Here is a 13,673-nt window from a genome sequence, read left to right on the forward strand (position 1 = left end):
TAACAGGATGCATGGCAGTGACGGTGCAGCAATGCGGCTGTGTTAGGGAGCGACCAAACGCGCTCGTGTGCAGCTTCCACATGCATCGGTCCGTCACCATAGTAACAACCAGAGAGTGCATGACGCAGGCGAGTCACGCTACATCCAAAACCAAAGAGGACCGTGGAGAACGTAAATCACACGTTAAAAACACGCACACACACACACATAATCCCGCTCAACATACGCACACGCATACACACACACATTTTTCAGGCAGGGAACCATAAACAGTGGCATTCCTTTCCACAAACACAGAGATCATGGCACATTTTCCAGTCAGGGCGTACTCGTCGGAGAGGCGGTTACCTGTGTGGGGGAGCACCCGTGTGGGCCCTGCAGCCTCTCTCAGGAAACGCAGTGACACTGTGAGCTCGACCGCAGGCCCGCTTCACCCCCACGCTTCACACTCACATGCGCGTCACACCCGGGGGTCCAGAGGGAAAAAGAACTGCATTCTTTCTGCTCATTAACCTCTCACTGGAACACCGCTGAGTGCTCCTTCAACAGACCTAAATCACGCTCCCCAGACGTTTCTGATGGGGCGTGTGAGAATGCACCTTTGACCTCCGGACCCCCGGAGGTGACGCCACAGAGCAAGGGGAGGGGGTCTTTATGGCCTCTCAGAGACACTGCGCTCCGGGTCACTGAGAATCCGCGCCCTCCCCTCCCCTCCCCACCCCTCCTCTCCCCTCCTCGAGCTGTGAGCCTGGCAGGGAACACTCAGCTTTAGGACTCTCTGTTCTGGGGGGGGGGGGCAGGAATCCGAACCTCAGCCACTCTGAGCAGCTGAGGGGTTCTCCCATTCAGCAAAGCAGGTCTGTCTGCTTCTCTGAGCTTCAGTTATTCAGGGCCAGCCATCCATGGCCTTTTGGCAGGAAACGCGAGCTTAAGTGTGTGTTTGCAGAATGGCTGTAAAGGCTGATCACGGGGTGGGGCAGAAGATTGCTGCTCTGAGCCTGTAATGTGTTTATTAGAGAATAAGGGGGTGTGCGCACAGCTGGGCAATGCCCTGCAGGAGCTGACTGCACCAGCGCAGCCTGTCAGTGCTGTGACTCCAGGAGGCTACAGGGCTGTGACTGTGCTGAGCCCACCCGGGAGAGGAAACTGTGCAGTCCGACTGTGCAAGTCTGAGCCTGTGAACAGACTGTGCCAACCTCAGCCTGCGTTTAGACCGTGCCTGTGTGAGCCTGCGTTCAGACCGTGCCTGTGTGAGCCTGCGTTCAGACCGTGCCTGTGTGAGCCTGCGTTCAGACCGTGCCTGTGTGAGCCTGCGTTCAGACCGTGCCTGTGTGAGCCTGCGTTCAGACCGTGCCTGTGTGAGCCTGCGTTCCCCGCCGTGCTCAGTGCTGGTGCTGCCTCTCTCTGGCCTGACTGACACGCCCCACGCCCTGCGCCCCTCTCTGATGACGTCACTTACCATGGCGGGCTGTGGGTAGGCGCTGTGCTGAGAGGTGGCGGGCGGGTAGGAGGCCTGGCTGGTGGGCAGACCCTGGAGCTGGGGCTGCTGGGAGCCGGTGGAGCTGTAGGACATGCTCAGCTGGGCCTGGTGCGTCTCGGAGAAGAGCGATGAGCCCTGGCCGCTGTCGAGCGCTGCGTCGGCTGGGAGAGAAAGAGGGAGAGAGAGCGCACGGTCACAGGCGCGGGCTCAGGGGGCGGGGCCAGGAGCGCGGGGGGCTGGGTCACTGCGGCGCGGCACGGCGTACATGTCATGGAGAGTCCGGGCTGCGTGTAGAGCGTCTGCTGCTCGGGCTCAGGCTCCTCTGACTCCGGCTGCGTCTGCGCCTGCGTCTGCACGGGCGCGGCCGGCTGCAGGACCACCGGGGCTGCTGCTGGTGGCGCCCCCTGCTGGCCCTTCTGCAGCTCGGCCTGCTGCTGCTCCTGCTCCTGCTTCCTCTTCTCCTGCTCCTCGCGCACCTGCTGCCTCTGCTCCCTCTTGCGGCGGATCAGAGACACTCGGTCCTTGATGGCCTTGGCCATCGTCTTGTGGTCGCCTTCGCACACATAGCCAGACTCCACCTGCGACACAGAGCGGGGGGGGTGAGGAGCCGCCCTCTCGAACCCGAGCGCGTGTGAGCGTGTGTGAGCGCCTGCGACCGCTCATCGTACGAGAGAACGGCACACACTCAGTCAGGGAGCCGAGTCTGCCGTGATATCCGTGCTCAGTCCACCCCCTGCTGGGGACAGCACCCAACTCCACTCAGGGCTCAATGCAGTCAACTCCTGAGAACTGCGGTGCTCTGGACTACTGAGATCTCACACACACACAGAGGAATACTTACAATACATGAGGAATGCTTACAAGGGGAATAAATGAAATTGATAAAATTAAAACAAGACCACCTGCATTCACTGCTGTAAAACTGAGCGTGCAATTAGGCAATAAGGAGCTGGCAGTAATAACAGCCTCTCAAAGGCTGGAGTGAGTCGCTGGCTTGTTTTTGGAGAGAGCTGTCGGTATCCATGGAGAGGAGAGCTGTGGAGGGAAAGATCAGGGCGCCCCTCACTGCACCCCTTCTACGCACCATCTCCTGGGCCACATCTTCAGGCACGTCCTTGTTGAGGTCGAAGGAGAACTCGATGGCCTCGTTGTCCTTGTATTTGCCCTTCAGCTTCTTCACATCTTCAATGCGCAGCCAGAGCTTGATAGCGATCATCTCGCCATCGTCCTCCTCAGCCAGCTCCACGCGCACCCCCGTCTCCTCCTGGAAGAAGGCATGGTTCAGCAGGTCCTTTATGGCGTATCTGCGGGAGAGAGTGGAGAGAGGCGGGGCCTTCGTTATCGCTCGAGCGAGGGGCCGAAGAGAGCCGAGCTGACACCGCTCAAAGGCTGTGACTACCCTGCAGCGGTGTCACCCCCTCTAGTGGTGAGACGCAGGCAGTACCGTGCCTGCTCTGACGGCGATGGATTCCATCAGCCCCTGCCAGACAGCTTATTGGCATTAGTGAGCTGTGTGATATGCATCTGCACGGCTCATTATCCCTCAGTAACGGCACTTACCTCCAGCTACAAACCTGCCCCGACACAGGGGGCAGGCCAGTGAATGAGTGCGTTAAGAACTGTGCCCATCAGCTTAGGCCAGTGCATCCTGCCGGCTCTGCTCACTGCTGCACGCACACACACAGGCACACACACACACACACGCACGCTGCTGTACACACACACACACACACACGCACACAGGCACACACACAGGCACACACACAGGCACACACACGCACGCTGCTGTACACACACACACACACACACACACACACACACACACACACACACACACACACACACAGACACACGCGCACACACAGGCACACACACACACACGCTGCTGTACACACACACAGGCACACACACACACACACACGCACACACACGCACACACACGCACACACACGCACACACACGCGCGCACACAGGCACACACACGTACGCTGCTGTACACACACACACACACACACACACACACACACAGGCACAGACACACACACACACACACACACACACACACACAGGCACAGACACACAGGCACAGACACACAGGCACAGACACACGCGCACACAGGCACACACACACACAGGCACAGACACAACTGAACACACACATTGCTGAACTTACGCACACACACTGCAGACGGGCCAATGGAGAATCAAGTGATCGTCTCATGATCAAACCCATGTTTACTGGTTCAGTGCCCAAGTTCAGGACATTTCAACTTTACGGGGACCAGAAAAGGCACACCGGTCCACTCAAAAACAACTAGTTCCCAACTTACAGGAGGCAACACACTCACAGCAAAGAATAAATCCACACAAACACACCTATCCATCAAATATGTGAGCAGCACGCTGAGAAGAGTAAACTCGATAAGCCCAACACGTCAGCACATTTCAGACGATAACTTAAGCTGTTAGGCACAAGCAGAGCAAGGATTTTAGTAAACAGTTTCATAAGGTTACTGAATTTGACTTCAGAAACGTAGTAATATTTTCTGCAAGGTGACTGACTCAGCTGTCTCCAGCAGGATGACAACCATCACTTGTTCCTTGCAGTGTGAATCCAGCGTCACAGCGGTCTCTAAGGCTGGCTTTGGAATATCACGGATAGGCATGAGAGGGTACGCTCTGCTCACGATATGACAACTTTCACAAAACGGAGCTCACAATACAAAATTAGAGTGATGATATTCTCCAATAAACAATGCTGACAGGAAAACAAAAACATCCTCTTACGTTGGAAGTCGCTCTAGATAAGAGCGTCTGCTACATGTATGTAACATGATGCATAACACGACTGAAGAAGTTCATTTATTTTTCCTCTCCTTTAGTCATGCATCAAAAGAAAGGAGTAGTGGCAGCACATATTCAACCTTACTCAAAATAAAGTGCTTAAACAAACACACATTTAGATTCCTCTATCTTGTCTTTTCAGAGTGACTCGCTGATCTGCTGTCTTACGTGGTGTCACGTAACGGTGCCATTGGTAAGAAGCAGTTCAAAAGTTTAAAAAACACGAACAGCACTCAACAGTGGAGTCATTGACAGAAAGAGCAAAACAAGTACAAATTCCACCGGCATGAATTTCAGAATTGGAAAAATGTATATCACATTCTTTTAATAGAAGTCAGAAGGTTATTTGATTCTGCAGTGTGTTCTCAGGGCCACAAAACATTTCATCCTTTTCTGATTCCATGAAATTTGATATTGCCTAATCATGCAGTAGGCAGAAAATAACACTTCCCCCCTCTCCATTAACTGTTTGCCTGCCATGGGTTCCTCTACAGAAAGCCAGGACCTAACAAAGCCAACCCTGGGCACTGACAAGAAGATAAACCCAACTCAAAAAATAAAACCATTTCAGAAAGTAAAAGTTAAAGGCTTTCCAAATGGCTAACATCCAAAGGGCAGGTCCCGTTTCTGTTAATAATGTTTCTTCAGCCAATCATCACACAGGTTCTGAATCAGTTCAAACAGTAACTCTTTCTAGCACAGCTCCATGCATGCCTTTGACACTGCAGTGTGTTTCTGTAACAGGCCAGCACATTAATGTAGCATTCCCTGTGGATGCACTGAAGCACACTGACCATCTCTCTAGCTCCACTCCCCTGTGCTGCCGGATAGATAAGAGCATTCATTATTGCAGCAATCTGTGTGCAGCGTGTCCGCTGAGCTGAGCGTTAGCCTCCACACACAAGCCCTCCAAAGGAGCAGGAGATTTACATGTGTAGCACAGCAAGCAAAGCAAAGGAAAGGAAAAGGTTCCACATCCTGGCTGGACGGGAGAAGGGAAAGAGAGCGACATGGAAAAGGCTGTGCTATCTCCGTCCGCATGCGGCGCGGCCTTTAGGTGGCATTTCACAGACTCCCGGTGTCTCCGTCCTTGGCCCGGGGCCCAGTCAGCCGCGTGGGAAAAGTCTTATCTGACGCCACCGTGTGCATTCCACAGTGGCCTACTCAAGGCCTCCCCTTCCTGCTAAAGGTCCGAGGCCGGGCCCCTCTCCCGCCAGACTCGGCCCCCCTCCCACCAGGCTAGGCCCCAATGTACATGCATGTATGTGTGCGTGTGTGTGCGTGCGTGCATGTATGTGTGCGTGTGCATGCATGTATGTGTGTATATGTGTGTGCGTGTGTGTGTATGTGTGTGCATATGTGTGTGCATGTGTGTGTGTGTGCGTGTGTGTGCGTGTGTGTGTGTGCATGTGTGCGCGGCTCACCTCTCATCTTTGTTCTGGCGAATGCATCCCTCGATGATCTCCTTCACCTCTGGAATGGCTACCTTGTCGAAGCTCCCTGGCTTCACTCCCTGTGGGACGGGAACACAGGCGAAAGCTAAATCAATGCGCCAACCCAAGTGTGACAGAAAGTCCTAGCATTTAGCTCATTAAACAGCAGGGAGTCTCTACTGAAGAGATCCAAGGGCATGATGCCCAAAACAGCCTCAACTTTGTCTGCAGTTAGACTCCAAGACATTTCAATGGCGTCTTACAGTGTAGTGGTATATCATCTCATTACGGCTTCAGTCCCACTTTAATGCCCGCACATGCTTGCATGGCAACATGCCCACTGGGGTTCACTGTTCTGCACCAGCACCAGCCTGTGACCCCAAACTCGTAAACTGAGTGCATGTGTACACATTCATGTGCGCACACATACCCAGAAGTCCATCCTGTATTGAGTATGACCATGTGCAGAGACTGCCCAGGCTGTGCTGCTGGGCATAGGGGTGACCCGGCAAGCCCCCTCTCTGCGCCAAGACCATAACTGCCTGAGTGTGATGGGTAAAGCTCTGGTCTTACCACAGTGTAGTCTACCCCTGCCTGCCCAACATAACCTGCTCCATGGAAGCTTATCAGCCCTATCGCAAAACACAACGGAGTTATCAGCAGAGATTAGATACAGTAAACATGCAGTTTGCATATCATACAGGAGTATGGCACCCATTCCGCACACTCACAACTGCCAGCATTACACACTGCAAACCAAAAAAACCCTCTCCTGAGCCCAACACGAGCTCCGCCAACACAAACCCATGAAGACTAATCACATTACCATTTCATAACCGTTAAACGGTTTCAGCTGATGCCAACCGAAGGACAAACTTCCGCCAACTGTTTTTAAGAACTGAATCAAATCGTAAAGCTCTGAAGGAAAGCATCCAATTACTGGATGAGAAACAGCAGCTAAAATAAAGTAGAAGCAACAGCCTCCTACTTATTAACTCATAGTTAATAATCAGTCACACTGCTGGACACTTCGCACAGGGAGAATCTACAAACAGGGCTTATCCTGCAGTGAAGCACGGCGGTATCAGTGCAACGCTGGAACTCACACATCCTGCCCAAACTTACGCCTCCAGAACAGAACACCGAGCGACAACCACACTCCGTCTAACACTGTCCTCCTGCGGTCTCTCCCATCTTTACGCAAGGAGAGATAATTAGGACTTTCAAGCCATCTCGTCACGCAGACTTCATAAGTAATCTGACAAATATACTTCAAAAAGAAACTTACCAGATTTCTGAGTCGGAGAGAAAGTTGGGATAAGCTGGGATAACCTGGTACACAGAGTACCGGGACCCTTCTGCCACTCAGAGACGTGTAGCGGTGCACTATTAACCACCCACTCCAGACCCCTCCCCTTATATAACATTGTTCCCATCAGATTCCAGCGCCAAACAAAGTTAGAGATGACGGAAGAGCTAATAGAATTAAGTCAGAAAGGCAAAGTACCCGAATAACAAGGTGATTAAGAGACTCATTACCCACACGCTGAATGGGCTGCCTTAAGCAGGATACTCGCCGGTTTGGGCCAAGAATAGAGGAAAATTAAAGGTAATCATTTCATACAAGTTAAAAAAAAAAAAAAAAAAAAAGGAAAAAACTAGCGAGGACCAAGTGGGAGTCTGTGTAGAAAGGTCGTCCAGAGAGACAGAGAAATTACGACTTGTGAACTTTCCGACAGCAGTGCCTTTGTCTCGGGCTTATGACTGCTGCGTTATTTTACAGGGAGAATTCATTTAGCCACTCCAACTCTAATTGCTCTAAAAGGGCCGGTGGATTAAGCAGCCTCCCGGAGAACAAAGAAACCCTAAAATAATTTCATCATTATCCACAAATGCCTGAAACCCAGTGAAACTGTCACTGGCTGTAAAATCCTCAGAGAAAGTGGCAATTAGCCCAGGGGCCGAGTGCGCAGTAGGAGGAAGGCTTCTTCCCACCTGAAGCTCTGCTAACCCCAGCAGTCAGCCTCCCTCAGCGTTTAACACTCACACTCTCCACAAGCAGCATTTCACACGGGGCGGGTACAGGCCGAGATCAGTCAAACACAATCCATTACCTTTACTTTAAAGAAGGCAGATGTGTGTCTAACAATGCTGAAATGACGAGGTATGAAACTGAAGGAGAGAGTTTCAGTTTGACTTACAGGTTAGTCAAATACCATATCTGGCTACACCTTGGTCCTCTCTTCAGGGGAGAATTTCAAACCCAATCCATGCCTTTCACAACTGTCACCTGCCCCAATCCTCCCTGCTGTGCAGAGTGGACAGCAGTCAACACCAATTACCAATAACCAGATCTTTGGACAGACAGTACACAACGTTCTTTCACAAGGTGCCTCAATGCAGGCAAAAGCTCGCCTGTCTGTTCTTAATAAGCGCAAATTCACATGCAGTGCACTTACAAACAAGTGACGCTCTGTCCTGCAAGAAGCAGGTAACGAGAACACTTGCAAGTAGGGTTGAAAATAGCACTGGCCTGAGTGTGACAAAGCAGCGTAGCTGGCGGCTAGCAGAGGCTAAGCAGAACACAACTGTGCAGGTGATGTGAGGAAATCTACTGGCTGCTAGCAGTCTCAGCAGAAAAGCCTCTGCCAGCTCTGCTAGGGTCAACGTACTGCAATCACCAACTCATTAACAAAAAAAGACTGGAAACAGCACGTCTAATCGCCTCCGGGTGACAAGAAGCATCTTTGACAAGTGCGCCGAGTGCGCCTATTAATGAGAGCAACAAAACCACCATGCTTTCACAGACACCCTGTTCAGACAGTGTGCTCACAGACACCGCGTTCACAGTGCACTCACAGACACTGAGTTCACAGACACTGCGCTCAGACAGTGTGCTCACATACACTGCGTTCACACAGTGCGCTCACAGACACTGCGTTCACACAGTGCGCTCACAGACACTGCGTTCACACAGTGCGCTCACAGACACTGCGTTCACAGCGCACTCACAGACACTGCGTTCAGACAGGCCTCGATGTTCACTGTCAGCTGTTGCCTCACATGCACACAGCTCTTTACATCTGAAATTACATTACCTTACACTACATTACTGTGACTTAGCCGACACTCTTATCCAGAGTGACTTTTTTTCTATTTCTTTTGCAACAATTTTCTTTTACCATGTTATTCATTTCATACAGCTGGACGTTTACAGAGGCAATTGTGGGGTAAGTACCTTGCCCAAGTGTAGAGCACCAGTGCCCCAGTGAGGAACTGAACCAGCAACTTTCTGGTTACGAGCCCTGTGCCTTTACCACTATGCTACACTGCGGCCCTAATGTAGGCGGCTTCTGTGATCTGGACACACAGAGAACACTGTCTCATGTGGGCAAACCCTGCCCGCCTCAGCCTCTGTGAGGACGTCCCTGCCGCGGATCCGGGTACGAGGACAGGTCTGCTGTGTGAAGCGCTGTCGCGCGTGCAGGCGTAGCTGAATGAGCAGAGGCAGGCATTAAACAGCACAATCTGCTGCAGAGGGCGGGAAACAGGCCGCTGTTCAGCCGTCAGTGCAGCAGGGATTCAGCCTCACAGCTGATGAAGCTACAGCTGCTGGAGGAGACCATGCAGGGCAGCAAACTCCCTATGGCCATCCCTCTACTGGACACACACTTTCACTAACAACCGGAGCCTCCCCGAGCCACGACTGGGTTAGCAGCTGCATCTTCAATACGTGTGTTAGTCTATATGAGGCCACCAGTCATCTTTTATGCACCAAAAAAAGAGTCTGACCCCAGAGAGGGGTCACAGGGAAAAGAGGCTCACATCTGTCTCTGTCTCTGCTCCGGACGTCAGCGTTTAGCTTCCTCTAAACTGGCTTTATCATTCTTTTCCTCGTCCTCCCCGTCCGTCTGAAAGCGATTCTCGCTGCAGCCGTTGTGTCTGCGCGGCTGGATTTCAGCAGATTAAAATGCCAGAGACCGATGCGGGAGAAAAGCTGATGGAGGGAGAGCGGGGAAATCCAGGCCGTGCCCTGAGATTCCCCGGGCCAACAGGTGGCGGGGAGACAGCTGCGCTCCCTCTGCCGCGTCGAGACTGCCAGCCGAGCACGGCCCGTCTCAGCCTTCCAGAACCTTCCACAGCCTGACCCACTGACAGAGACAGGCTTCAAGCACCCCACAAAGGGCAGTCCTAATGCATGCTGTCAATCACTGACTCTGAATCAAGAGACTCTGCTCTCCACAGGAAGCACTGCGATTGGCTGATTGATGACACGAGCGCCCCGCCCACTCTGAGGCAGGTATTCTGAGGTAAGTGCAGGCTGTGGTGCTAACAGACCGGTGTGTGGGAGACGGATGATCGCAACATTCCTGCTAGTCCAGAGGATCTGTGTAGCATGATGGATGCCATCGCCGCGGGCGACGGCCTGACGTGCGGAATGTCAGACACGAGCGCCCAGGTGAAAGCCTCCCTGGCAGTAAACAGCGGGGGCAGCGGCAGTGCGGGAAGAAGCCGCTCCAGCGCTCTGAGGGTCACAGGATCCTACTGAGCGTTTTGCTGGCTGACTTGTAATTCATAAAAAGAGCTGTTCACTGTCTGCCTCAACTAATACACCGAGAGACGAGTGCAGCGGGCCGGCTCCATCGCAGCGCTACACTGCGGCTACAGCCACACACCACATAGGACCAGTGGAGCCCCCTGCTGGAGAAGCAGCAGATCCACAGCATTCAGAACAACGGCTTGTTTTCCGTCTCGGCCTCGTCCAGCATCATATGACTTCCCCAGCGTGCCTGGCCACAGCAGGCCTCTCATGACTGGCTTATTTGTCAGGGCAGGATGCAGTAAACAAGCAATTCGGAGAAGCAAATGAAGAGCCATCCGCTTAACGATGCCCAGAGTGGAAGATGCCAAACATCAGATTAGGAGAGTACAACAGAGCAGCGCTGACCGCCAGATTAGGCCACCACACACAAAACCTAACCCCGCTATGCTTTTAAAGGGTGATGAATAAATGCAGCTATAAAGAACTATCACTGCATCTCATTTTACACAACAATTAAACTGGCAACACATAAAATAATCATAGATTCCTGCTTAATGTTTTTCGAAATAAAAACAAAGACATCTGTAGCTGCCTGACAATTCTGAGATTTAAAAATAACATTCTCGTCAAGAGCTTCTGTTGAGTGGCAAAAGCAGGAAGAAGCTGAGAATTTTAAATGCAGAGAGAACATCACAGCCACTGAGCCACAGGAAAAGAGCTTTGAGGTGTGCACCTGTGGCAGGCATGTTATCAGACTTACTTGTGAGGGTCAAGGTGACATCACCAGGTAACAGGACTTCGGCAGGTGTCAAAGAGAGTGTCATGTGTTTACTCTGACAAAGTGGTGTTGAAGGCCAGCACTCCAGACTACTTTGCATTAATGGAGCCACGCCAGCACTGGAGCTTGCTTGGCCTGGTGACGGGAGTGACATAAATCTGAGTGTGCGTCAGCCAGGTGTGAATGTGACAGGTGCGACACTGCACTCCTCGCCTGGAACCCAGCTTCAGGACACGGGGGGAGGGGAGGGGAGGGGAGGGCCCTGATCTGCCTCTGCTGATTGGCTGACTGATTTAAGAGTAAAAAAAAAAAGGGCTTAACCTAAGCGAATCGTGTGCAGACACAGGAGGTGTAAGGAGTGCTAGCCGCCGGGGGTGGGGGGGTGGGGGGGGGACTGAGTGCTTGTGGGATACAGGAGGAGAGCTGAAAGGTTGACTTACGCTGGTGACTCTGCGGTAGATCTGTGCGGCGTTCTGACACTCGGAGTACGGGTACTCTGAGGTAGCCATTTCCAGCATACACATCCCAAAGGCATACACATCCACTGACTCGTCGTACTTCTCCTCATACATCTCAGGAGCCATGAACTCAGGGGTACCTTAAATCAAAAGAACGATTCAGAACTCTCAGTGCCTCACACAGCACACTCCTCGGGCCTACTCACCGAGGAGCAGGAGGAGGAGGAGGAGGAGGAGGAGGAGGAGGACAGAGCCCCGGGGGCAGGCGGGCGCTGGCCGAGAAGACCCTGTGAGGAGAGAGACAGGAAAGTGGAGGAGGAGGGGGGGAAGGCAAAAAAAAGAAGAAGAAAAAAAAAACAAAAAAACAAAAAAAGAGGAAGGGAAGCTAGGCTCAGTTATTCTGCAGTGAATGAAGCACAAGTTTCTCTCTGTAAGGCCTTTTGGGGCTGGGAGGGGGGGCTGGTGTACAGAACAGGCTGTGAGGCCCTGAGGTGGCATCGGGCAGTCAGAGCTACACGGCGCAGTCAAAGGCAACTCAGGCAGACTGAGAGGGGGGTGAGAGGAACACGGGACAGAAAGGCTATTAAACCAGACACACAAATCCAGTCAGTCCCCAGTAAAGACGCAAGCGCCTGACCGTCAGCTCACTCGTTACTCAGGTTAGTTTTAGTGCCAATGGATAAGGGCCTTTACCTTTTCACTTCCATGTTAGGTTTATAACAAAAAACAGAGAAAAGTAGAGGACTAGCTATGGAACACGTCAAAACCTTACCTTTCCAAAACACAAGCATTAAACACACCCTTTTGTGTGACTTACCTTGCTGTTGACCAGCTCCTAGAGAAAGTTAAGGTTGTTAGAGGCTGAGAGAACATCCCATAGCTAGTGACTGAACAGCATTGTTCTGTACACCACGTAAGGTTGGCAAGTGAATAAAAGGCCTTACACAGAAAAACTGAATTTATTTGGAAATATTAATTTTCTTTTTGAATAGGTCACATAGTGCTTGTTCACTTACCAGAACCATTTTCTGCATACTTACTGTCTGAACTGCAGTACATTAAAAAATCCATACTGCAGAGTGAAGGAGAGAGCTGAGGTAACAGCCTACAGTTAAAAAATACTCAAGAATGTAAAAAAAAGGAACAAAAACAAAAAAGAAACAAAGTCGATTAAAGGAAAACAGCGGGTAAATGACCAGACAGAAAGGAATCATGGGATATATCTCAGAACGCTGAGAGGGGAGAAAAAAGAACAAAACGATGAGGCAAACCTTTCAGAGAGAGATGTGACACATTATTGGCATGGTTATCATCACCCTTCTCACTGAGAACAGACCACGGGTTTTCAATACCAGCAGACAGAGACAGCACTCGCCCGCTCGCACTCACAGCGCGACCCCACACTGTCCGTGTTCAGGGCAACACGCCTTCTACACAGCATGGCTCACACATTTACAGAGCGTCTCAGCGGTTACTCTGGGGTCACACGCGTGTATTTTCCCTGCGTTTAAACCTGCTATAACGATATTCCCTGCGATTTTAGAGCAGTGGGGACAGGTAGTCACAGGACTGAAATGATGTGACCTCCGTTAGAGCCACTAGCAGGTCCTGGTCTGCTCTCCGGCTGCTTGAGGACCCCATGAAACTGAAGCAGTGCCTGTGGTTTAAGAGAGACACTGAAAACTGTGGTCTGCTTCTCACAACAGCAGTGAAATTAAAAGACAAACAGAAAATGAGTCAAATATTTACAGTTCCTCCCCCAAAACCCACCCAGAGCCCCACATCTGACACAGGAAACATTTTAAATCAGCCACTTAGGGAGGGGTCATCAGCGATGTCCCATTTAGCACCGAGGGACGGGGGGCAGAGGGAGGGGGGCGCGGGGGGGGCAGGGAGCCGGCGGCAGGGTCGTACCTATGACACTTTTGGCGAAAGAGGCCCTCTTGAGGGTGGCCAGCCCCAGGTCCCCGATCTTGACGGAGCCCGTGGGGCCCGTGATGAAGATGTTGTCGCATTTGAGGTCACGGTGGATGATGGGCGGGGCTCGGGTGTGCAGGAAGTGCAGGCCCTTCAGAATCTGTCTGCACCAGCTGCGCAGAACCTTGATCTTCATCACCTTGAAGCGCTTCAGGTACCT

The 13,673-nt window shown here is 51.9% G+C and overlaps 1 protein-coding gene across 9 annotated transcripts in view; it reads right to left on the minus strand.

Moving 5' to 3' along the window:
* The window catches only part of LOC118770536 (serine/threonine-protein kinase WNK1-like), an 85,421-nt gene that overhangs the window by 27,805 nt on the left and 43,943 nt on the right, over positions 1 to 13,673 (minus strand). For all 9 annotated transcript variants that reach the window (XM_036518276.1, XM_036518270.1, XM_036518275.1 and 6 more), the window contains exons 4-9: positions 13,451 to 13,671; positions 11,519 to 11,676; positions 5,749 to 5,837; positions 2,565 to 2,784; positions 1,746 to 2,058; positions 1,460 to 1,641 (exon numbers count right to left, since the gene is read on the minus strand). In XM_036518276.1, coding sequence (XP_036374169.1) covers positions 1,460 to 1,641; positions 1,746 to 2,058; positions 2,565 to 2,784; positions 5,749 to 5,837; positions 11,519 to 11,676; positions 13,451 to 13,671 — 1,183 coding nt within the window. The remainder of the gene's footprint in view (positions 1 to 1,459; positions 1,642 to 1,745; positions 2,059 to 2,564; positions 2,785 to 5,748; positions 5,838 to 11,518; positions 11,677 to 13,450; positions 13,672 to 13,673) is intronic.

The sequence above is a fragment of the Megalops cyprinoides genome, chromosome 23 (genome assembly GCF_013368585.1).
Source record: "Megalops cyprinoides isolate fMegCyp1 chromosome 23, fMegCyp1.pri, whole genome shotgun sequence".
NCBI classification, from domain to species: Eukaryota; Metazoa; Chordata; class Actinopteri; order Elopiformes; family Megalopidae; genus Megalops; species Megalops cyprinoides.